Below are 27,314 nucleotides of genomic sequence, written 5' to 3'. Positions count from 1 at the left end.
GGGCGCCACGAACTTGTAAGTCATTTTCAGCCAGATGACAGGATACTTTTGGTCACATAGTGTATACTTTTCTTTTTTCTGATAACCGAGTGTAAAACCAATGTATCAATTTACCACAGCAATTGTGCTGGAATTGTTGGTTTAAGAAAAAACTTAAAAAAACGAGCGATATGTGGCTAATGAAAGATTGATATAGTCTTTAAATGATTTTTTTTTTCTGATTCAAGGAATCAACTTACGGATCAGCACATTATAGATTCAGTATTTATGATCAGATGGAACAATAAATATTGGATTAATTCATTATTGAAATTTTTAGCGTTGTCATGTCATTGCTCCTGGTAAATTTTATGTTTTGTGCACTATCTCTACTGTGCATTCGAATTTTTTAAAAGAACATTTTTGGTTTTGCCAACGAAACCCAATTGTATTCAGATTCCAGTCAGAAAGTAAGGATGCATGTTTGAGTAAAAACGGCTTTTTCATTCGAAATAATTAAAGAAAAAGAAAGCTACAAATTTTACACAAAAGCTTAGTACTTCTCCGCCATTTCTGTGAAATAATAGAAAAGGAAGTTACGCTATGAGTAATAAAGTAAATAAAATAAAAATTTAACAATTCATTCGTAGTTTATGATAACAGAAATTACTTGATCTGCTGCCTGTTTCTACTTAACACGCTTTCATCTGCTTGCAACCTTTACAAACGGATAACTTAACGCGAAAAATAGAGGAAGTCGTAGAATTTATCAACCTTTGTGTGATGTCTACGTTTATTTCTGGAAATAATAGCAACGAAAAAACCGGTTATCTTGAGCGGTGTTAGCCTCAAGTTAAATTCGAGATGACAATAACCAGTGTAACCGAAAACCAGATTCTTCAGAGATAACCGTCAGCCCCAGTTACACGTGGAGTGCCCCACGTACCGGACAACAGCTGAAATCCAGGCAGAGGATACAGGTAGAATACCACCATGAACTGGACAACAGCTGAAATCCTGGTACAAATCGCACTAAAGCTGGAATCTAGGCCGAGTCTACACAGCCAACTGAACAAGTTTGAAAGGGAATTGTGGTCTTCCGAGCGGCGGCATGATCCTTCCGGAGAACTGACGCACAAGTTGGAGAGCTGCGCCAGTTGTGCAACGACGCTAATGTCAGTGGTCGTTCTCGCACTCACAGATGAGGTTCTGGACGTCCACGTAGCACAGACGCCCACCGAGATCGTCATATTACAAAGGCAGATCGTACAGCTACCACAGCACAGGTAGAGGATTTGTGAGTCCCGGCTTGTCAACGCGAACTATTGCGAACCGGTATGAGTTTTGACATGTGTTGTACTTTCTCAAAATAAGGTTTCTACACTACTGGCCATTAAAATTGCTATACCACGAAGATGACGTGCTACAGACGCGAAATTTAACCGACAGGAAGAAGATGCTCTGATATGCAAATGATTAGCTTTTCAGAGCATTCACATAAGGTTGGCGCCGGTGGCGACACCTACAACGTGCTGACATCAGGAAAGTTCCCAACCGATTTCTCGTACACAAACAGCAGTTGACCGGTGTTGCCTGGTGAAATGTTGTTGTGATGCCTCGTGTAAGGAGGAGAAATGCGCACCATCACGTTTCCGACTTTGATAAAGATCGGATTGTAGCCTATCGCGAATGCGGTTAATCGTATAGCGACATTGCTGCTCGCGTTGGTCGAGATCCAATGACTGTCGACAGAATATAGAATTGGTGGGTTCAGGAGGGTAATACGGAACGCCGTGCTGGATACCGACGGCCTGGTATGACATGGCTGTAACGGATCGTGCAGCCACGTCTCTATCACTGAGTCAAAAGATGGGGACATTTGCAAGACAAAAACCATCTGCACGAACAGTTAGACGACGTTTGCAGCAGCATGGACTATCGGCTCGGAGACCATGGCTGCGGCTACCCTTGATGCTGCGTCACAGAGAGGGGCGCCTGCGATGGTGTACTCAAACGACGAACCTGGGTGCACGAATAGCAAAACGTCAGTTTTTCGGATGAATCCAGGTTCTGTTTACAGCATCGTGATGGTCGCATCCGTGTTTGGCGACATCGCGGTGAACGCACATCGGAAGCGTGTCTTCGTCATCGCCATACTGGCGTATCACCTGGTGTGGTGGTATGGGGTGCCATTGGTTACACGTCTCTGTCACCTCTTGCTCGCATTGACGGCACAGTGGACGTGGCTCTACTCTTCATTCGATCCCTGCAAAACCCTACATTGCAGCAGGATAATGCACGACCACATGTTACAGGTCCTGTATGGGCCTTTCTGAATATAGAAACTTTTCGACTGCTGCCCTGGCTAACATATTCTCCAGATTTTTCACCAACTGAAAACGTCTGGTCAATGGTGGCCGAGCAACTGGCTCGTCACAATACGCCAGTTACTACTCTTCATGAACTGTGGTATCGTGTTGAAGCTGCATGGGCAGCTGTACCTGTACACGCCATCCAAGCTCTGACTCAATGCCTAGGCGTATCAAGGTCGTTATTACGGCCAGAGGTGGTTGTTCTGGGTACTGATTTCTCAGGATCTATGCACCCAAATTGCGTGAGAATGTAATCACATGTGAGTTCTAGTATAATATATCTGTCCAATGAATAACCGTTTATCATCTGCATTTCTTATTGGTGTAGCAATTTTAATGGCCAGTAGTGTATATCGCTTACAAGCGTTCTTCCAGCTTACCTGATCTTCAGACACCCTTCCCCCTGCCCTCTCCCGCCAGCTGCTCCAACGTTAACACCCTACCATTCAGGATATTTAATATACACTCCTGGAAATGGAAAAAAGAACACATTGACACCGGTGTGTCAGACCCACCATACGTGCTCCGGACACTGCGAGAGGGCTGTACAAGCAATGATCACACGCACGGCACAGCGGACACACCAGGAACCGCGGTGTTGGCCGTCGAATGGCGCTAGCTGCGCAGCATTTGTGCACCGCCGCCGTCAGTGTCAGCCAGTTTGCCGTGGCATACGGAGCTCCATCGCAGTCTTTAACACTGGTAGCATGCCGCGACAGCGTGGACGTGAACCGTATGTGCAGTTGACGGACTTTGAGCGAGGGCGTATAGTGGCCATGCGGGAGGCCGGGTGGACGTACCGCCGAATTGCTCAACACGTGGGGCGTGAGGTCTCCACAGTACATCGATGTTGTCGCCAGTGGTCGGCGGAAGGTGCACGTGCCCGTCGACCTGGGACCGGACCGCAGCGACGCACGGATGCACGCCAAGACCGTAGGATCCTACGCAGTGCCGTAGGGGACCGCACCGCCACTTCCCAGCAAATTAGGGACACTGTTGCTCCTGGGGTATCGGCGAGGACCATTCGCAACCGTCTCCATGAAGCTGGGCTACGGTCCCGCACACCGTTAGGCCGTCTTCCGCTCACGCCCCAACATCGTGCAGCCCGCCTCCAGTGGTGTCGCGACAGGCGTGAATGGAGGGACGAATGGAGACGTGTCGTCTTCAGCGATGAGAGTCGCTTCTGCCTTGGGGCCAATGATGGTCGTATGCGTGTTTGGCGCCGTGCAGGTGAGCGCCACAATCAGGACTGCATACAACCGAGGCACACAGGGCCAACACCCGGCACCATGGTGTGGGGAGCGATCTCCTACACTGGCCGTACACCACTGGTGATCGTCGAGGGGACACTGAATAGTGCACGGTACATCCAAACCGTCATCGAACCCATCGTTCTGCCATTCCTAGACCGGCAAGGGAACTTGCTGTTCCAACAGGACAATGCACGTCCGCATGTATCCCGTGCCACCCAACGTGCTCTAGAAGGTGTAGGTCAACTACCCTGGCCAGCAAGATCTCCGGATCTGTCCCTCATTGAGCATGTTTGGGACTGGATGAAGCGTCGTCTCACGCGGTCTGCACGTCCAGCATGAACGCTGGTCCAACTGAGGCGCCAGGTGGAAATGGCATGGCAAGCCGTTCCACAGGACTACATCCAGCATCTCTACGATCGTCTCCATGGGAGAATAGCAGCCTGCATTGCTGCGAAAGGTGGATATACACTGTACTAGTGCTGACATTGTGCATGTTCTGTTGCCTGTGTCTATGTGCCTGTGGTTCTGTCAGTGTGATCATGTGATGTATCTGACCCCAGGAATGTGTCAATAAAGTTTCCCCTTCCTGGGACAATGAATTCACGGTGTTCTTATTTTAATTTCCAGGAGTGTACTTACCGTTCATGGCATCCTTCGCCCTTCCCCCCCCCCCCCCCCCCCCCCGCCTCCACCAATGTACAATAATTTGTAACTACACAAATTTTTCCCCCTACGGTCGGTCGGCGATGAGAGATGAGAGAATCGAGGGACACGCCCTGCAGTCTTTCTTTAAGAAACTTTTGGTAAAAAAAAAATCATGTCTGGTTTGCTTGTAGCTTTATAAGTCATTTTCATGATGCGCCCATCATTTCGTTAATGGTCACAGTTATTGTGATATTTGCATAGAAGTAAGACACTGCGAGAAATTCTAAAAAGTTTGCATTGAAAAGTAGAGGTCGCTATGATTTTTGTGGTGCATCTTACATAATAAGCTGCTGCATATGATATTTAGATAACACATTCCATTTTTCTTTAGATTTGGATGGAGGTCTCCGTCACCAGTCTCGAGAAAATTGATCTAATGTAGCACACTGATTTGTGATCACGTGGACCAGCGATAAAGCCATTGTGAAACATTCACAAGATTCCCCACTTTTCTTAAACGGTTTGAGATATCGAAATGAGATTGTGGCAAATGGTAGCACGCAATGAAGAGTGTTTTGTCATATGGTTGTTATGCAGAACACTGTCTAGTGTGTTATTCCCCTTACTACAGGCTTCTGCGATGAAAGACTATAATTTTTGATGATCATCAATAGCCGGTGAAACGAGAAATGCTATGAGTTTTGGAACCAGTGAAAACGTTGAACATTTATTTTTGTACCGAGGATGTACTTTTTCTCATTTCCTTAATAAACTACAGGATGCGGCAGAACCGACTAAGCAGTTTTAAGGAGCAATAAAAAGTAAATATGAATGTATGGAGAAAAAAGTTTTTATTTTCTAAATTAGTACAATATACCATTTTAATTTCATTTAGTTTTGAAAATGATGTCCTCAAGATGGCGGCCGTTAGCATTAATACATTTTTGTAGACTATCCCTGAAGATTCGAGCAGCTCTTGCACACATATCGCGGGGTATGGCATTCACTTCGTCAATAATCCGCTCTTTTAACTCTGGTAGGGTGTGAGGGCGGCTTTTGAAAACCTTTTCCTTCAGATATCCCCAAAGAAATGAATCACCAATGCTCAAATCTGGTGACGGCGCAGGTCACCCGACATCACCCGTCAAAGAGAAGAGGCGTCACGGAAACATTTCTCTCAAAACATCAAGTGAAATTCGGGCTTTGTGAGCAGTAGCTCCATCCTATTGGAACCACAAGTCCCAAGTCCCCCGGTTCATGTTCTTCAACAATCTCGTCAATTCTGAGTTGCAGAAAATTTTCCAACATTGAAACATAACGTGTGGAATTCACTGACACGGTCACTCCATCCTCAAAAAAGTAAGGGCATACCACGCCAAATTGTGATATGGCACACCACACTGTCACTTTAGGAGAATGTTGCGGCCTTTCATGAATAATTCGGGGGTTATTTTCAACCAAGTAGCGAAAGTTTTGCTTATTCACGCACCAACTAAGATGAAAATGTGCCTCGTCACTACTGAAGAAATCTGCATTCGGAGGAATCTGAGCAAGCATTTGCTCACACAAATTTTGACGATTGGCGTAGTTTGTTGGGCATAATTCTCGAGCAATCATTATTTTGAAAGAATGGAACTTCAAATCGCACTGCAGAATTCTTCTCAAACTGCGGTCTGAAATCCCTAATGCAACAACATGTTGTCGAGCAGAACATTCCGGCGATTGTTGAACTGCTGTTCTCACCCGCGGCACATTTTCTAGCGTTCTGATAGATCTATGTCGGCCACGTGTATCTATTCTGAAGAGTGCTACCAGTTCCCTCCAGCTGCCGAACCCAAGACCGAATTGTGTTTGCATTAGGAACGGCTTTGTTGCGTGGAACGTTGAAGTGTCGCCGAAAAGTTCGTTGTGTAGCGATCACAAATGGTTCAAATGGCTCTAAGCACTATGGAACTTAACATCTGAGGTCATCAGTCCCCTAGACTAAGAACTACTTAAACCTAACTAAGCCGGCCGAAGTGGCCGTGCGGTTCTAGGCGCTGCAGTCTGGAACCGCGAGACCGCTACGGGCGTAGGTTCGAATCCTGCATCGGGCATGGATGTGTGTGATGTCCTTAGGCTAGTTAGGTTTAACTAGTTCTAAGCTCTATGGGACTAATGACCTTAGAAGTTGAGTCCCATAGTGCTCAGAGCCATTTGAGCCACTCTCCCCACAGATGCCCTGCCGACTACGCGTCTACTGGCTACGTTATTCTGCGCAGGCTAACAGGGTGGCGTCGTGTTAGCACATCTGTCTAGTGAGCAGGAAACCAGCTTCGAATCACGACCTTGTACAAATTTTCATTTGTCGCTTCAGTCTGCATATATATATCGTAGATCTTTGAGACTTGAAAAGTCTGTGGAGCCATATAGTTTCATTTGATAACATCGCACTGGTTTTGCATCTGTACATGGGCATCTATCAGAAACAGAATCCTTCGATGTTAGAATGAAGGCATGTCAGAACACCTGATCTGGAAGATAATTCGTTACGTGCTATCGCCGGCGCATTGCACGAGGTCTGAACATTAGCGAAACTAATGTTTAGCGAATCTTGCATGAAGAACAATTGTACCATTTCGGGGATTGAAAATGAAAGACTCTTTCGCTGTTATGATAGTATTCTCGCAGGAACAAAAACAACTGAGGGAACAAATACAACAACACAATTACACTATTGTTCTGCAATGACCCACCAGAGACCAAGAGTCCCTAGAACCATAACACTCAAATATCACTTAACAACATCCGAAATTTTGTCACCAGAGTTCAGGTTCACTCAGACAACAAAGATTCATCCTTCACTGCAGAACTATACATGTGAAGGAATATGCCTATAATTAATAAAATATTAATACAGATTGATGTAAATACAACGTATGAGGAAAGGTGCGCATTGCCGAAAAAACCTAACTTTTATACTTCTATAATTCTATCAACAACAAAAATTGGTAGAATTTTTATACGTCGATACAGCACTTTCAGGCACAGTAGCACAACAAACAGAAGAAAATGATGTCTCTTAGGTAGATCTTTCATGCGCCGTAGCAATGGCTCTGCATATTTGCGTAACAAGGAAGTATAAATACGATATCTACCAAATACGTAGCTTCGGAAATTGTCAACTCGATATTGCGCTGTACGATGTACTTTCATTACACAACCCAGGCACAGGACGTGTGATCTCCGGAGCTAATCAGAAAACAGAATGAGAGCACATTACACGATTTCTAATCATCCAATCATACCACCACATTTTCAATGCGTGCACACGAACGACGAAAAATGCTAAGAGCGAAACACGAATAAAGTAGATATTCCAATGCAATGTACAAAGTGTACAGTACCAAGCAAAGCGACACTGCAACATACCTGTAATGCTGAGGAAACGAAGTCGGTTTGCTCGAAAGACACGGAAATGTAGTCGTTAGTCGTACTTGCAACATTCTTTGAAAGAATTATTGTGGTAGATTGCCTAACAACAGTACGTCGTACAGCGTATTCTCAATTTCATAGTTTCCGAAGCTATCGTGCCGTATTTGGCGGATTTCGTATTTATTGCGCCGGGCGGGTAAAGTTTAGCCGCTTCAGCAAAAAAGTGACGTAATATTTCTTTCTGGCGATGTGCTCGACGGGACAAATACTCAACTAGGTAACTCGCGAAATGTTTGGTCTTTCTGCCATATCGTGGGATGGCACCTCTAACGTCTCGCCGCATTCTGTCGACGTTCTGTGTTTACCTACAGTGTTGTATGAATTGAAGCAGACACTAACGGCCGTAGTCTCAACCCGGATCTTTTCTTTTTCATTCTTGGTCCAAAATTCAAGGGACTCTAGGAAGCATTTTTTTTCGACCCTCGCTGAATTCCACCGAACAGCTAATTTCATAAGATTTGTTGCCTTTCCTTTACCCCAGATTTATTTCGCCAGCTCACAACCAAACTGTTGCATTCCAACCTAACCTAGATCTGGGGCTACGCTACAAATCAGTCTGTCACTACACCCAGATTTTTTGCTCTACAAACTGAAGCTGTACTATTATGTCCCAGCCTAACAACAGCATAGGAAATCGCGAGATATTCGGAAAATGCAGCCGTAAACTGCTTAATCACACTCGTAGAAATCGCGACCTGTTCGTAGATCAACAAAGAATTTAAAAGTCACTGCTTCACTGACAGCAATTTCGCCCTAGATCACTAAACCCTCGTAGAACTTATGATTGCAATTTGTACTAATTCGTGCTTCCCGCCAACACTATGAGCAAAAATTGTCAGAACAGGGTGTACAACAGGACATTTTGCTTGTGGAATACCAGTGGAGACCTTATAACTGTAATTAAGTAGCGCATAAACTACACTACTGGCAATTAAAATTGCTACACCACGAAGATGACGTGCTACGGACGCGAAATTTAACCGACAGGAAGAAGATGCTCTGATATGCAAATGATTAGCTTTTCAGAGCATTCACAGGTGTTGACATGAGGAAAGTTGCCAACCGATTTCTCATACACAAACAGCAGTTGACCGGCGTTGACTGGTGAAACGTTGTGATGCCTCGTGTAAGGAGGAGAAATGCGTACCATCACGTTTCGGACTTTGATAAAGGTCGGATTGTAGCCTATCGCGATTGCGGTTTACCGTATCGCGACACTGCTGCTCGCGTTGGTCGAGATCCAATGATTGTTAGCAGAATATGGAATCGGTGGGTTCAGGAGGGTAATACGGAACGTCGTGTTGGATCCCAACGGCCTCGTATCACTAGCAGTCGAGATGACAGGCATCTTACCCGCATGGCTGTAACGGATCGTGCAGCCACGTCTCGATCCCTGAGTCAACAGATGGGGACGTTTGCAAGACAACAACCATCTGCGCGAACAGTTAGACGACGTTTGCAGCAGCATGGACTATGAGCTCTGAGACCATGGTTGCAGCTACCCTTGACGCTGCATCACATACAGGAGCGCCTGCGGTGGTGTACTCAACGACGAACCTGGGTGCACGAAAGGCAAAACGTCATTTTTTCGGATGAATCCAGGTTTTGTTTACAGCATCATGATTATCGCCATACTGGCGTATCGCCTGGCGTGATGGTATGGGGTGCCATTGGTTACACGTCTCGGTCACCTCTTGTTCGCATTGACGGCACAGTGGACGTTACATTTCAGATGTATTACGATCCGTGGCTCTACCCTTCATTCGATCCCTGCGAAACCCTACATTTCAGCAGGATAATGCACGACCACACGTTGCATGTCCTGTACAGGCTTTTCCGGATACAGAAAATGTTTGACTACTGCCCTGGTCAGCCCATTCTCCAGATCTCTCACCAATGGAAAACGTCTTGTCAATGGTGGCCGAGCAACTGGCTCGTCACAATACGCCAGTCACTACTCGTGATCAACTGGTATCGTGTTGAAGCTGCATGGGCTGCTGTACCTGTACACGCCATTCCAATCTCTGTTGACTCAATGCCCAGGCGTATCAAGGCCGTTATTACGGCAATAGTTGGTTGTTCTGGGTACTGATTTCTTAGGATCTATGCAGCCAAATTGCGTGAAAATGTAATCACACGTCAGTTCTAGTATAATATGTTTGTCCAATGAATACCCGTTTATCATCTGCATTTCTTCTTTGTGTAGCAATTTTAATGGCCAGTAATGTAATATTGTTTCAGCACAAAGATCGTGTGGCTTGGCAGAACAGCGGAGCCGGCGTGAGCAATGCTGCTAAATCAGCTTTTATAGATCTAACTCTGGCTTCTTTTTAATACTATACAAATGAGTGGTCAACTGGGGTCTGGAGGTAAGTCTTTTTTCGCAATTATTTAGATTCTTTTCTAGCCTTCTTTTCTCAACAGGAAAGCATTAAAAGCCGTGTTGATTGAAGAAAAATTGCACTGAACTATGATTTCAAAACTCGCTTCAATATTGCATGAAAATTCGACTGAATGAAAAAGTGCGAAAAGGAAACTAAAGCTGTGTGTGTGTGTGTGTGTGTGTGTGTGTGTGTGTATGTGTGTGTGTGTGTGTGTGTTCAGGGCTCGTCGGCGTACGCATACAGTACGGAAAATAAATCCACTGCTGTACAGCTACACTATTGATGACAAACAGCTGGAGACAGCGTCTGCCGTGAAATATCTAGGCGTAACTGTCCAGAGCGACCTTAAGTGGAATGACCATATAAAACAGATAGTGGTAAAAGCAGACAAGACTTAAATTCACCGGAATAATCTTAAGGAAATGTAACTCATCCACGAAAGAAGTGGCTTATAAGGCGCTTGTTCGCCCGATTCTTGAGTATTGTTCATCTGTCTGGGATCCCGGTAATTTCTAAGAATGTTTTCAATCGAAGCCGTGGGTTCCGAACGATAGATGTCGAACACGCGACTGTAAATCGATCAAGCTACTTTGGGGGCGGGTGCTATGAGCATGTTTATAGTGGCCGCTACAGCAACTACAAAAGAAGAGCATTACTACAATATTTGTAATGATAAAGGAAACGATGAGGATGAAGATGAAGATGAAATGGGAGATAAGATACTGCGTGAAGAGTTTGACAGAGCACTGAAAGACCTGAGTCGAAACAAGGCCCCCGGAGTAGACAACATTCCAATAGAATTACTGATGGCCTTGGGAGAGCCAGTCATGACAGAACTCTACCATCTGGTGAGCAAGATGTATGAGACAGGCGAAATACCCACAGACTTCAAGAAGAATATAATAATTCCAATCCCAAAGAAAGCAGGTGTTGACAGATGTGAAAATTACCGAACTATCAGTTTAATAAGTCACAGCTGCAAAATACTGACACGAATTCTTTACAGACGAAAGGAAAAACTGGTAGAAGCGGACCTCGGGGAAGATCAGTTTGGATTCCGTAGAAATGTTGGAACACGTGAGGCAATACTAACCTTACGACTTATCTTAGAAGAAAGATTAAGGGAAGGCAAACCTACGTTTCTAGCATTTGTAAACTTAGAGAAAGCTTTTGACAACGTTAACTGGAATACTCTCTTTCAAATTCTGAAGGTGTCAGGGGTAAAATACAAGGAGCGAAAGGCTATTTACAATTTGTACAGAAACCAGATGGCAGTTATAAGAGTCGAGGGGCATGAAAGGGAAGCAGTGGTTGGGAAGGGAGTGAGACAGGGCTGTAGCCTATCCCCAATGTTATTCAATCTGTATATTGAGCAAGCAGTGAAGGAAACAAAAGAAAAATTCGGAGTAGGTATTAAAATTCATGGAGAAGAAGTAAAAACTTTGCTGTCTGACAGAATTACAATGTCATCGTCGAAACTCAAAGGACTTGGAAGAGCAGTTGAACGCAATGGACAGTGTCTTGAAAGCAGGATATTAGATGAACATCAACAAAAGCAAAACGAGGATAATGGAATGTAGTCAAATTAAATCGGGTCATGCTGAGGGGATTAGATTAGGAAATGAGACACTTAAAGTAGTAAAGGAGTTTTGCTATTTAGGGAGTAAAATAACTGATGATGGTCGAAGTAGAGAGGTTATAAAATGTAGACTGGGAATGGCAAGGAAATCGTTTCTGAAGAAGAGAAATTTGTTAACATCGAGTATAGATTTAAGTGACTGGGAATGGCAAGGAAATCGTTTCTGAAGAAGAGAAATTTGTTAACATCGAGTATAGATTTAAGTGTAAGGAAGTCGTTTCTGAAAGTATTTTTATGTAGTGTAGCCATGTATGGAAGTGAAACATGGACGATAACCAGTTTGGACAAGAAGAGAATAGAAGCTTTCGAAATGTGGTGCTACAGAAGAATGCTGAAGATAAGGTGGGTAGATCACGTAACTAATGATGAGGTATTGAATAGGATTGGGGAGAAGAGAAGTTTGTGGCACAACTTGACTAGAAGAAGGGATCGGTTGGTAGGACATGTTTTGAGTCATCAAGGGATCACAAATTTAGCATTGCAGGGCACCGTGGAGGGCAAAAATCGTAGAGGGAGACCAAGAGATGAATACACTAAGCAGATTCAGAAGGATGTAGGTTGCAGTAGGTACTGGGAGATGAAGAAGCTTGCACAGGATAGAGTAGCTTGGAGAGCTGCATCAAACCAATCTCAGGACTGAAGACCACAACAACAACAACAACAACAACAACAAAGGAAACGACTTACTTCAGTCGTTGTCATGAGAAAGTCCATCTGATGTGTATGCTACGGGAAGCATTCCCTTTTTGCCGTAACCTGGGTACACTCTTCCAATGTCACACAAAAGTATGGGTCGAGTGGCACGTTTCCGACAAAAATCCAACATTTTCTACATTGCATAAGCAGGGAATTAGATTCTTCCACGTGAGGCAATCATAGCACTCACTATCGTCATAAATCGTTTGGGTTTTCCTAGCGTCTCACAGATAATTTATCATAACCCCCGCCACCACAGTCGGGTGATCGACTTAGAATCGCACGGCTGACCAGTGTCGCCGAGCGGTTCTAGGCGCTTCTGTCTGGAACCGCTACGGTCGCAGGTTCGAATCCCGCCTCCGGCATGGACGTGTGTTATGTCCTTAGGTTAATTAGGTTAAAGTAGTTTTAAGTTCTAGGGGAGCGATGACCTCAGATGTTAAGTCCCACAGTGCTCTGATCCATTTGAACCATTTAAGAATCGCACGTTCGATATATGTCGTTTGCAGCCCGCGGCTTCGATGGGCAAACGTTCTTGGAAATTACCGGGATCCCTATCAGGTAGGATTGATAGAGGAGATAGAGAAGATCCAATGAAGAGCGGCGCGTTTCGTCACGGGATCGTTTAGCTGGCGAGAGAGCGTTACGGAGATGCTAAGCAAACTCCACTGGCAGACGTTACAAGAGAGACGTTGTGCATCACGGATAGATCTACTATTGAAATTTCGGGACAGCACTTTTCAGGAGGAGTCTGACAACATATTACTTCCCCCACATACATCTCGCGTATTGACCACGAGGAGAAAATTCGAGAAATTAGAGCCAATACAGAGGCTTGCCGACAATCTATCTTCCCAGGCACTATCCACGAGTGATACAGGGTTGGAGCGGTCAGATAGTGGTACCGAAAGTACCCTCCGCCACACACCATTAGGTGGCTTGCGGAGTGTGATGTAGATAACGGTTGAGAGCCTCACAGGAAAAGCTGTTGCAGCGTAGCGTAGCATCTCAACTACACAACAATGAAGGAAGATGCATAAAAGGAACAGTGTAATGTTACATTGCGGATATTCTGAAGTGCGTTTTCTAAGTACCTAGCAGAAGCATTACTTACATTTTTGTTGTGAGAAAAAGAAAGCTTTGGGAAAGAAACTGACATGAAGATGATTACTTAAATGAGCCTACATTTTTGCATCAAAATATCGAGGTTTTAAAAATGGGCTGGTATTTCACATGCATATCATAGAAACAAATTCTCAGATTGTTATTTCCGGATCCGAAGTACTAGTGCGTTTAGAAATAATTTCTAATGAGATGCACAAGGAACGTCTACATCTTTTTTCTTTTCTGCTCTCCGACTTTTAAACCCATTAAAATGAAACGTCGTACACACTTAAAATACTAAATCCTATGGGATATTTATTTCCTCTAGTTGTTTTAAACTGACTTACGTACTTGATACGACCAAACTATTTTTCCAAGAACTTGAAGCACTTATCGAGTTTAGGGGGACACCCATGAAATCTGATTTTTTACAGATTATCGTCAATTTGACTATGCTAATCAGTAATATGAAATATTTTTCATCAGTTTTGAAACAGTAAAACATATTGTCATTTAATCAAAATGTAACAATACAACATAAAGTGATTGAAACAAAATATTCTCATGTAATCGAAATATAACAATGCGTAAAGATCATTGAAGTTAAATTGCAGCAAATTAAATCGCAGCATTCGGATAAACGCGCCTGATGTGATCAATCAAATTGTGAAATGGGTTTGATCCAAAGCGTTTCCGCCGTAGAAACTCGGCCAAACAGTTGGACAGCGTATTGCGATGAGTACCAAACATGCGCTTGTTTTTCTGTTTTGCTTTCTGCCATACGCTTTCAACATGATTAGTAGTTGCGTGAGTAATTCGATCAACGAAATGCATGGAATGATTAACCTAGATTCTTGACTGTGTTATACGCTCCCCACAAATCGGAGACGATAGTGGTCCCAGGCCGCACATAATGTTGTAGAATCGGCAGCAGAGTTGCTGCATCTCTTCGAACTACAGGAACGAGGACGCTTTCTCTGGTTTTAGGTGGCGTATCCGCCGAATACCCACTGTTCCGTAACCTTGTGACCTCGATTGTATTTTCGATGGGCAAAACAGCTTTCGTCGATCTCTACTGTACGCCCTTGACCGCCTAAAACAATCAGCTCTTGCGCGAAATACTCCTGGCAAATGTCTCTGCAGAACTGTTTCCAATCCACAACCGTATTAGCCGAGATTTGCAGTTCACGCATCAAAAATTCGGGACTAGTGTAGCAGGGGATACAACCCGTCGGCTTTGGACAATGACGTCACAAGTGGCCAATCGAGAAGCGATTCTTCTTAGTGTTGTAGCTCCCTTCAGTGGCTGATAAGTGTTTTTTGGCTTTTTTAAAAAAAAATCTCGCGAGATAGAATAAACAGATCCACTTTATTAAGCAACCAGTAAAAAAACGAAACTGAAACATAACAGCAAAAGCGAAAATGGTAAACTGCTCTCTGGCGACTTGTGACGTCATTGTCCAAAGCCGACGAGTTGTATCCCCTGCTACACTAGACCCAAAAATTCCTGCTTATCGAGTTCGAAGCTCCAGAAGTAAGCCATTTTGATAATCCATTCGATAGACAGATGACTACCCGTAAAAAAAGAATCTTTGCGAATTGAAATAATCTTCTAGCAAATGCGTCTTACAGAGCAGCTCCAAATACGACCGTCGGAAGATTGCTTGCGTTCTAATAACATTTTATTCGCACCACCAAGGCATTGTCCATCTTCACAGAATCTCTCACGTTTCAGCAAACCATGACCGAAAGCCCATTCAATAGCTGAATCACTATCACGGCAAACGTCGAACAAATTTACCACACGAAATTCGGTCAAAATGGCTCTGAGCACTATGGGACTTAACATCTATGGTCATCAGTCCCCTAGAACTTAGAACTACTTACACCTAACTAACCTAAGGACACCACACACATCCATGCCCGAGGCAGGATTCGAACCTGCGACCGTAGCAGTCGCGCGGTTCCGGACTGAGCGCCTAGAACCGCGAGACCACCGCGGCCGGCGAAATTCGGTCAAATCAGGGAAAATTCTAGTCATCACGAGTCAGTAGAACAAGCACCGAACCAACACTAAACTACACTGTTACTTGACTTTAGTGCAAACTGAATGAGGCGATTTTATCAGAGTGCTTTGATGTGCTACGATTAAGCTTGAATGATGTTTGCAAATAACATATTCGTGGTCCGGTCAAAAAATGGGAAATTTTTTTCTCTCTCGATGTTTTAAAAAGTTTTTATCTTCGAGATCAAAAAGTGAGAAAAAATATTTCCGAAAACTTTGTCCCCCTAAACTCAGTAAAGTGCCGAACTTGATTGGAAAGTAAAAAGAATTCATCAAAATAATATTAGCGTTCATTACATTTTGGCTTGCCGCTGTGTAAAATTTGTTCAAATTGTTCTTCATATAGTTGCAGTTATCTAACAAAACCTAACTTTCTGGATTTTCAATTATGTCCCTCCCCTACTTAAATACCTCACACGGTATAATGGCTTCAGTTAGAAAGACTGTCTGCTTTCTATCAGCTTTCTGCTCGTTTCACGGACACATCTAGCTTATTTTGTTTCGGAAATTTGGCACACTATGCGCGAGAACGCAGCAGCAAAGCTGGCACGAGAGGAAATCGTTTACAGACTAGCACACATTCATATGGCTAGGCCATACAAAATGTTCTCCACCCTTGCTGGGCAAAACCTCGGCAACTATTTGCAACAGGCTGATCTATCATCGACAGTACTGCCGGGCCATACCGCAGCATTGCCATATGCTGGAGCCACATTGCAGCAATGTTGATATCAACAGTACCGCGGCCACAAACTGGCTTAAAATATGGCCCCTGTAAACGCATCTATACAAAACAATCAATCAAGGTACTCCAGTTACCATATTTTGAATCATTTTTTTGTTCTGTAATTGTGTTTCGGCTACTACTTTGTATCCCACCCCGCAATATAGCTGATGTACGGGATATGTACAATAAACATCTAGCCTGAAGATAATAAAATACAAAATTTCTAGATCTACCACGCGATTGTATTTGCTGAGAATTGCATGTTAAATAATAAGCGAATTTGACAACGACCTTTTTATTTCGAACACTGGACCCTTAACATGAGACCGAATTGAACAAAATATTTACGTTCCATACTATACAGTGGATTATTGGTGTAAGAGTATTTACTTACTGTTTCTGAAATACGTCATCAGCATGATGTATATTTGAAGGCAAGAAGAGAGCGGCAACGAAAGATAAATGAGCCTCGCCAACACACTACGTACTGAAAATAATACTCAGACACGTTTCACGACAAACGTTCGTTTACGATATTTCCAAACAGAAATCGTAACTTATCAAAGATATTGTTTGAGGAGCCACAGAAACTGGTAACACCACTGAGGTAACCTCTATGGTTAACGCTCATCTCATAAGATCTTCTGCAAATTTGACATCACACGGAATATCGACAATCGGTGGGTCAGGCGTCACATTCATTTTGGCATATTTAAATGTTTTGAATTATAACTTGCAGTATTCCGTTTCGAAGCAACCATTATCACTGAATGTCAGTTAATAACGCATCGGTGATACAGCCCTTCAAGATACTATAATAATGGAGAAAAAAGAGCAGTCACGAGACCAAACGCTGGCGTCGTTGTTAATTTCGCGGTGTACAGAGGGGGAAGGGGGGGTGGACAGACCGCGCTAATTGACCCAGGCGGCAATTTCAGAGAACTCCAAATTCATATTCTCGAAGAAAAATAACCAGCACACTTTGGCCTATCGATTATTCATATGATTTTGAAACACATCCGTGTTAGTTTTTGTACACATTCTAAGTTGATTTCTGAACGAATCATAACTAGATTTTTTAATGCATGCATAGTGTACGTGATGTTTCTGCCACGGAAAACCCCGTCGCATCCGGAAATTAAAAAAACTTTTCCGCAGACAAAAGCGGACCGGCCTATACGAGCTGAGCCGAATAAACCCGAACGGGTGAATGCCAGTCGCTGTTTGTTTATGTGGTTGATTCGGTGTGCGAATGATCAGCGTTGTTATATTTATTAGCAAAATCACTAGATTCAGACTACCAGAATGGAAATAAACGGCTAACAGGTAAGAAAGTTTACGTATCATCTTCTCGGTGTATTGAAAAAAATGAAATTTTGACAAAAAACTTTTGCCAGTCGTTACACTACTAAGGGGCAGTTGTACAGCATCTGGTAGCAGCCGCTTAAGTTCTATTCTCGGAATAGCACGGAAAACGCAGTAACAGCTAACCGGAGATTAAACGCGGGATAACTGAACCGGCTAGTAAAGTTAACAAGAGAATAAGTTTTGACAATGGTAGAAATAGTTACAGAATTAGTGAGGACAAGATTGTTTGTTGGAACGAGGAAGGAGAAGAAACGGGGACATCATCCAAATTATATGGAAGAATATGACGATTCCAAATTTATATAAAAATTTCGTACTACTGCTATTTTTCGATCTCATGTTTGAGAAACTGGAGCATTTGGATTAAATGTGAGACTATTTCCTAACATAAAACTTTTAGCTTGTAGTAGGCCGCATAGGCACTTGATATTGGTACTTCGTGAATTATGTTCTGTCGTTTTATTCATGTAAATGAGTTAGTTAAAAATGACCATTTGTGCCAAAACAGTTTCGCCTTACTTGGCGTGTGTTACAATTGCTGCAATATGAGAAAGCCTTATTTTGTTTTATCTAGCAGACAGTGACAAAATAGACTTACTCAAATCGAGAAAGCACACCAGTCTTGGGTACTGTTCTCATTAACAGCTTTTTCAGTATTAGACAGTGACATTTTGATTTTTCATGAAACAAAACGTTTGACGAACTTTGATGAGGTAGTAGATTCTTTCGTTGAAAGGAAAGCATATGGTGTAAGGCTGTAGCAAGACTAGAGAGGGAAAAAATGCTGGGACCTAAGGATTGAAGAAATGTGTACTGCCTTGCTTGTCTCTTGTCTTTACTGGTTTTATGTTTCCTATATTTAATTTTATGTCACACAAAAGGGAAAATTATTAGCTAATAGCCAATAAAGAGTGCGAACTTGTTGAAGGGTTCTTTTTCTCCCGATCACAAACAATCCCACCCAGTATTAATTGTAAGTTTTTTTTAAAGCGGTGTCCAATGTCAAACTGGCGAACTGGGAGCAGGAGAGGCACCACAGGATCTTTTAATTTCCACTGTCCCGAACATAAGTTTGATGGCTTCCATTACAAAAATAAACACGTTTGGATTCCACAGAACGAAATACAGTGACGTGCGATAGAAGAATGCTGCGTGATGTGGTGTGACACTGCATTTCGGCACACTTAACATCAAATAACATGCCTTACATTTCCTCACACATATATGTTTTATATATCAAACTCTTTAGAAAGACGTGCGCTAAAAATGGACATACTTTTTGAAAAATCAATTTTAAAAAATTTTTTGACTTCCAATCTCAAATGCTCGAGGGGTGGGAGGGGGGGGGGGCGTCACCATCAAGTTTTTGCCCCCGTTCGGAAATATCGTAGATCCGAGGCTGTGCGTACGAGCTGAAAGCTGAAAGTGTAACTAACAAGAAGCAGTACCAGAAAGAAACAAGCATTGGTTTCAGTTTCATTTATCATCGATACAAATACAGTAAAAATGGAATTAAATAGTTTACGAGAGCATCCTTTTCACACCACATCCTATTCTTTCTGTTATTCGAAATATATATAAAAAAGTTACATAAATGAGGCCAAATGTATCGCATTAATGGAGAAAATACATGCAAGAACGGAAAAAGGAACGAAACTGTCTTTTTGACACTATTTTATTCATATAAGCATTGTAATTTTAGTATTTAAAATAGCTGTTACGCGCACAATTGTAAACAAGAAGCAATACAAACAGTAGACTCCTAATATTTTGTACAGTTTAAGATGGCAGTAGGCCCCGCCCACTTTGGCTACAAAACGACATACAGTGAAAGTATATAGCACCATTTCCCGTTTTTTTTTGCGTTCATGGTAGCACTTCCTGAGGTTGTCAATATGGCGTGTGATGTCACATGATAGTACCATACACATCTGAACTACAAACTTATGATTGTTCACCGAAGCAATCGACGTACGCTGATGACTGTTAAACATGGCAGTTCATTTTCTACTGGAGAACATCGTTCGAAATTCTGGTTGATATTGCTTGGTAATTGCTCGCGAGTGGCTGTGTCGAAACGAACGAACGACTGCAAAAGATATCGCAGCCGAGAATGTCAGCGATGTATCAATTGTGGGTCACTTGGTCTTCCTACTATAATGGAGGTATCGATAAGGAGAAATGGCGCAACAGTCGTACGATGTACGTTGCTTTAAAGCCGGCGTCGCTATGTTAGGGGCCCCAAAATGTTAGCTGGCTATTCTTACGATTACTCCTTGTTCTTTATTTCTGTAGTGTACATGCAACAGCTCTTTTAAACAAAAAATGTTAGTGCTTTCCCCAATAACAAAGCGCCAGGAAGGCATGTTCATACGTTTTCTGGTCTTTAAAAGCGTATATGATGCAGCAAAACGACGCATTTCACCTCTTTAATTTAATGTTTGTACCGTTAGGCGTTTCTAGTAGCCAATAAGAGAAGTATGCTATATGAAAAGGATGCTTTCATAAAACAGCATTTTCCTTAATAAGGGTTGATGAAACTGGTGTTTACTCCATGTCCTCTTTTCGAAGATGCTGAAAACGTATTTTGTTATGTTTCGTCAGTTTCCAACATCTCACAGCGTTCACCCCTGAGTGCTTTTCGAGTTGGACTGATAGAAACAAATCCCTATGAGAAGAATCAATCCATCACAGCATGGGAAAGTGGCATGAGTTGTGCACTTCAGATATCTAGGAAAGACAATCCAAACATCAGGATTGAACTCCATAGCCAATCGAGAAAGAATCTCCAAATTATAGAAAGCATATCAAGGGATCACCAATTTAGTATTGGAGGGCAGCGTGGAGGGTAAAAATCGTAGAGGGAGACCAAGAGATGAATACACTAAGCAGATTCAGAAGGATATAGGTTGCAGTAGGTACTGGGAGATGAAAAAGCTTGCACAGGATAGAGTAGCATGGAGAGCTGCATCAAACCAGTCTCAGGACTGAAGACCACAACAACAACATAAGCTCACTTGGAATCAGTCCAATAAAAAATCTGTTTCTGTCAGCACAAAACTAAGGCAGTGCAACTCAGTGGTTCTACCAGAAGCACAAATGGCTCTGAGCACTATGGGACTTAACATCTGTGGTCATCAGTCCCCTAGAACTTAGAACTACTTAAACGTAACTAACCTAAGGACATCAGACACATCCATGCCCGAGGCAGGATTCGAACCTGCGACCGTAGCAGTCGCGCGGTTCCGGACCGAGCGCCTAGAACCGCTAGACCACCGCGACCGGCTACCAGAAGCCCACTTAGCTCCAGAAACTACAGTGATTCATGCTCATAACAAAACCAGAAAGATTGAAAAGCAAGAAAGAAAACTTCTGAGGAAGATATATGGACCAGAGTTTCATGAAGGAATTTGGATAAAGAGGCCAACAAAAGAGATCTACAAAGAGAAATAATCAATAACGGACCTTTAGAAACAGAAGACTGAAATTTTATCTACGTATCAGCAGGATGAACAAGAGCAGGTTCGCAAGGCAAATCTTTGACATAGTAAACACTAACAAGAACAACACAAAGTGGATCAATGAAACAGAATAAGACATTAACGAACTGTAAATTACTCAAGACAACATAAGCAATCGACAGCAGTCCAGGAACATCATAAAGAAACATACACTAAAATAAAAACGCTCCGAGAAGAGAACAGGAAATAAATGATCGGCAGAACGCAGAGAGCACGGCAAGCGTATGAAGATAATTTGGGAAGGATGAAGGGTGAAGAAGAAAACATGACTCCTCAAGTTCAGTTGCGCTCTTAAAAGGGTTTATAATAATAATAATAATAGGGTGAATCACCTAAAATTTCCACCGCAAATACTGCAGAAGTGGAAAGTACTATTGATGTGCGGTTTTCACAGAGTGGGTTGGTAGTTCGTATCATTAACCAATCATAAACTAAAGGGATGAAAATGATATAACCCAAAGCCACAAAACTTAAATTTTTCAGGAGATCGTTTTAAAACTTTGAATAAATCCATACATCATATTTCATCTTTTCTGGGTGTCTGACAAAAGTAGTTTATTTCTCCAATATGTCAATATACATGTGTGCAGAGTTATATTGTGAACAAAGTTAAACGGTATTAATAAAAAAAATATTTTATCCCTGGGTGACATAATATTGGGCTTTGGCCTGTTTCATACTAAATGAATACATGGTTTACAAAAATTTGAACATCAACATACAACATAGCTTACAATGATAGTGACTACAATTTTTCAAACAATATAGACAATATCTATCACCTCTTTGTCATTTTCATCACTTGCTTCCTTTGTTTCACTCAGACTCTTGAAGTATCCCTTCGAAACATCTGGTATATATGGCATTAATGACATAATATCTTTGAGTTTTTCTGTCGCAAATTGGAATGGGTTTTAAGAATTTCCTTGATAGCTGGCACGAATTAAGCTCCTGATGGACTCGTTCTTTTCTAGCGATATTTACTTCTGAATTCTTCAAAATCGGTATACTGATACTTCACTTTTAAATGTTACGGCATTCCTTCATCACAACGAAAAGCTGACGCTTCAGAAAATCGGAACTGAGATCCATCGTCATGTTTGTCCTTCTTTGCAGTATTGATCTGCACAGGTGTCAGATCTATAAAGTCTGCTTGCTTCATTGTAACGACTGAAAACGGCTTCTTCTTTCACGATTCTCAAATGACTGTAATCCAGTTATCAGGGGTGTACACAGTGGAGTTCCTGTTCTGAATGTGCTTCTCAATTCGACCGAAACCTCAGTCACAGAGCAATCATGTGTGTCCAACTTGTGAAAACCAATCTTCGACGACCTTTAATTTTCCTGAACGCACTAGTGATCTCTCTAGTGCAACAATTGCCCAGTTTTTGTCTTGGTCTCTGCAATTATCACAAATAATGTGAAGAATGTTTGCTTGAGATTTTTCTATTTCTAGGAATTTTATCACACAGCTTCCTATCTCATCAGATCCACGCTTTGCTTCATCTTCACTCCATATGTACATTTGTTCCTTTTTAGACCCACAATCATTAATACCAAAATTATATTCCCACAACTTCCTCTTGTAGAATGCAGGCCCAAATGTCAGCCTTGGTGTTGGAAACGTTTGTTGTAGGTCAAAGGCTATTGTAAGATGTTTGTCAGGATTTTCCCTAGCTAACTTGGAAAGCTGTGTAATGATATTTTGCCCAGCAGATGCTTTGGCATGATGTAGGTCCCTTTGAGTTTTTAATCTTCTAATCATATGTTCAGGGTTGGTCAGTTGTGTATTTTTTATTTGAATTTTAAATTCATCGCATGCATGACACGTGTCTAAACGAGACAATTTAAAACCAATATTAAAATCATGATTAAGAATATCGAAATTTCGAAACTTTTACTTGCAGTGCATTATTTTCTTCACGATATTTCAAATAATGTTCTTGATACAATGAAGAAATTAACATGTCATGGTCGAAGTGTAATTTATTAGGTTTCTGTGAGTGGTTGTAATGACAGGCATATTTAGGTATATTATTATGAAGTTGTGAACTCTCTGAACGGCTTCTGGTGAAATTTTCCTTGATGGATTCCCTTTTTCCAGGAAGCAAAGAAAAAGTATAAAAGTAATTTTAAAGTTGAAGCCCAAGTAAGAGAAATTGAGTTAATTTATGTTTGAATATGACACTTAAGGAAAAACGCTGGATAAATAAGCAGAATAGAACAAAATTATGTTTTTTTCTAGGATGCAAAATTAATTTAATTCTTAAATACCTGTTCTGCTTTTTGGCGAAGTGAAGTGTCCATCACACAAGTGTTTTTGTAAGTTCTTAAGACGTCCTTGATTGTTATGAAACCCAAGCACACTTAAAAATCCTTCTCTGCATACCAAAATATTACAGTCATTCACTTTAACCTGGTACAAAAAAGTAACCATTCGCTGCGAAACTGCGGTTTTCCTTTTTTTGGGTACCCAAAAGAGTAAAATATGTGAATAAAAATAACAATATTTTATTTATAAAAAGTACATGATATAAAATATTAATTTCAGATTTTCATTAATCATGGTCACCTCCGGTGCACTTGTTTCATCTTAATATTGCTCAGAAGGTAATTATTTTGGCAAATGAAATCACGCATATCCCAAAAAGAATGGAATATCTGCTCTATACATTCATGAATGTGTTTTTACATATATATCCAGGATCACGAATTTTAGCAGCAACAGTTTGCCCTGTTTTATCAGACATGTACTCTGTGCCAGAATTTCTATGACGTTTACATTTTTCCCTTTTCCAATTGCATATATTTCCTCTTTTTTTCTGCCTTTAGTTTCTTTAGCACGTGATACTTCGAGAGACCTTTTACATTCGTCAGCATCCTAAACTGCACTAAGTATTCAGAATGAGAAAGACCAAAGCACTTTAATGCATATAACATACCTTAATATATTATGCAAATAGCCTTATAATATTAAAATTATTACCAATAATGCAGTAATTAATAGGAGAAGTATAATTTGTTCATGATTCACACACATGTAGTGTAGTTAGAGAGTATATAACAGTTATAATTACGCAACAGTTTTTGCTCTGACACAGTCCTAAGCCTCAATGTATTAAATGTTTAAAAAAGTATGTGTTTTCGACTTACCATGTCAGTTTCAGATGTATATTTGTCAGAGGAAGAATAACTGTTTCGCACTGGACGAATAATCTACATCAGAACTGGCCATTTCCATCTCGGAATCATCTTTTTCGGTTCAGATTGGAAATAACCTCTTCTTTGCAAGCGCCGTTTTACTGTGGCTTTGGGTTGTGTCACACGAAAAAGACTACTTCCTCACCCTATTAGAACAACAAGAGTGAACTGCTTTGCCATCCAGTTAGTGAAAGTTAAAATATTTTCGCAGTTTTCACACCGACTTTTCTTCGTGCCATTCAACCAGTGTAGTTGCTAGGTACGATGTTCTTATGTTTGCTTGCAGTGTGCTTAAGTGTTCCTTGAGTGCACTGCGACTTGTTAGTCAGTTTGAGTGTGAAAGTCCAAACAGTAGGTCGTGAATGGACGATTGGATTTATTAATGCAGAAAAAGCCGACATGCACATGGTGTTTGGAGAGTGTAGGAAAAATACAATTCGTCCTTGTACAGTGTGTGTGACAAGATACCCCAATAGACGTCAGCCATCTCGGCAATTATTTATCAACCTCTTCAACCAGTTACATGAACTGGTACTGTAGCACTTAGACAACGTAACAAGAGAAAACAAGTGACAACAGAAGAGAAGGAAATAATTATTCCTGCTGCTGTAGCATTTGATCCTAACGTTAGCTCCAGCGCAATAGCACTAGGAAGTGACATGAGTGAGGCAAGTGTCATATGTGTATGCTATCACTGGTATTGTACAAGTGTTGGTGTGGGAACTTCCCAAAATACGATTTCTCGTAAACGATTCACATTAGAATCCTGTAACAAACTCCACAGACAGTCTAATTTACGCTATTCTTACCCTGTTAATGCTAATAGGCGTTGCTCCATTAAAAAAATGTTTATCTGTACAAAAAATGCACTTTTAAGTATTATTACAATCTGCTGATTGGCTAACAGCCCCTGATACCAATCCAATCTGTAAAAACCGCACATCAATAGGATGTGACATTTCCGCAAAATTTGTGGTGCAAGTTTTAGGTGATTCACGCGATTCACCCTGTATTCATCCGTTAATGACACAAGCTAGCAGTCTTGATCAAAACGCGTCCACCACCAGCTAATTTTTGGGGGAACTAACATAGCGGACGTCTACTGTTTCAAGTTTCTGACTTACCTCATTATATCTCCATGTTCCCTATTCATTAAGTAGTGCTGTGCTTGAACAAGACTCGAGCTGCTCGAGCATCTTACGCCACAGCTCGAGTAATCTCGAATTCTGTTGGATCTATCGATCGGCCCACTATCTAGTAACTTTTGGTGGTACTATCTCCAACCTTGTCTTGGCGGTTTTACTGCACGCTTGATCTTAATAATAAAAATAAGTGTGAAAGACGGACAGAAATATCTTTCATGGTACAAGTCATATGTAACAATGCCGACAAACCTATACGAATTATAAAAATGGATGTAGACGTTCTCCTGCAGCATTACTTTCCCTCAACAGTAGTTGTCGATACTAGTATTATTTTTCGTATTTTGGACAGGTCAATATTATCTCAGTTGCTTTTCTGAAAACTTTCATATAATTGTATATTTCAAGCTAAAATTTATGAAAAGGAATTACTTTCTAGGATATTTTAGTTTTGTTGTTATACTCGATAACATTAGTTCTGAATGTACAGGTGAAATTATATTTTTTTCAGAAACAGTTGAAATTACGAATTATTTGCACACTTCAAATTTCTGTTATTAATTTTGCAATCCTGTGTTTATTTCTGGATTCATTTACGAAATAATGATCGAAATTAATAATGTGACGATAACTAGTAGGAATTCATTCGTTAAGCAAAATTGTAAACCCTTTGGAATATTGTTATTTCAGCAGAGTTTGGGAGTCGTAAGCTTGCCTCTAATGTGATCGGACGTATTTGTATATAATAGGTGCGAACAATGTAATTTCATCTTTGTTAATGTGAAAAATCAAAATTCTGTATGATATACTAAAATGTGAGAAAATCAGTGGAAACTATATTTACATAAAAAATTCTGCAGTAACAATCTTACAATTTATTTAGTTACAGCTGTAGTGGGACGAAATAAAGCGTCACTCATCCACCAGTGTCAGCCCAGTTTGCAGGTGAATATAAGTTTAATTTAGTTTTGTTTATGTATTTTTGTAATATTTGTGAAGTGTCTAAAGTTTTTGTATTTTTTTTATGTTTCATGTACGGAGAGGGCGGCGCAACGAACGGAGACAGCATCTTCGTTGCCGGGACCGGAGAGAAAATTGCTGGCCACTATACGTCGCGGGTCGACAGCCTAAGAGCAACAGAAGATCCTGAAACCGAGTTGTTGCGTCGTGCTTCTAAAAATTAAATAACTGAGAATTTGTAATGTTTTGTACAACAATGACGTCGTAGTGAGTTTAATCTTATTGAACATGTTAGTTTTGTCTCGTCAAGGCTCAGGTTCACGTCTGTATGTAGGAGGAGGAGGATATTAGTGTTTAACGTCCCGTCGACAACGAGGTCATTAGAGACGGAGCGCAAGCTCGGGTGAGGGAAGGATGGGGAAGGAAATCGGCCGTGCCCTTTCAAAGGAACCATCCCGGCATTTGCCTGAAGCGATTTAGGGAAATCACGGAAAACCTAAATCAGGATGGCCGGAGACGGGATTGAACCGTCGTCCTCCCGAATGCGAGTCCAGTGTGCTAACCACTGCGCCACCTCGCTCGGTGTATGTAGGAAGATAATAAACTAGTGGATGCTACTAAAGTTGAAATACGTGTTCCGAGGATTTATTTATGAAGAATTATGTGAATGAATTAATAATATATGTGACAAGATTAGTGAATTTTGATAGCGTTCATCGCGACTTTGAACCTCAAAAGTTTATTCAATGTGGTTCTAATATCGATTAAATCAGATAACATGTAT

At 41.5% G+C, this 27,314-nt stretch overlaps 1 protein-coding gene across 1 annotated transcript in view; it reads right to left on the bottom strand.

Moving 5' to 3' along the window:
• Nucleotides 1-16,827, bottom strand: part of LOC124552649 — a 192,084-nt gene extending 175,257 nt beyond the window's left edge. The window contains exon 1 of the mRNA XM_047126975.1: nucleotides 16,733-16,827. Within this exon, the coding sequence (XP_046982931.1) occupies nucleotides 16,733-16,757 (25 nt within the window). The 5' untranslated portion in view covers nucleotides 16,758-16,827. The remainder of the gene's footprint in view (nucleotides 1-16,732) is intronic.
• Nucleotides 16,828-27,314: the final 10,487 nt, after the last annotated feature.

This window comes from Schistocerca americana, chromosome 10, assembly GCF_021461395.2.
Source record: "Schistocerca americana isolate TAMUIC-IGC-003095 chromosome 10, iqSchAmer2.1, whole genome shotgun sequence".
In the NCBI taxonomy this organism is placed as follows: Eukaryota; Metazoa; Arthropoda; class Insecta; order Orthoptera; family Acrididae; genus Schistocerca; species Schistocerca americana.
Note: the sequence above shows the minus strand (reverse complement) of the source record. Positions and strands in the feature narration are given on the sequence as shown.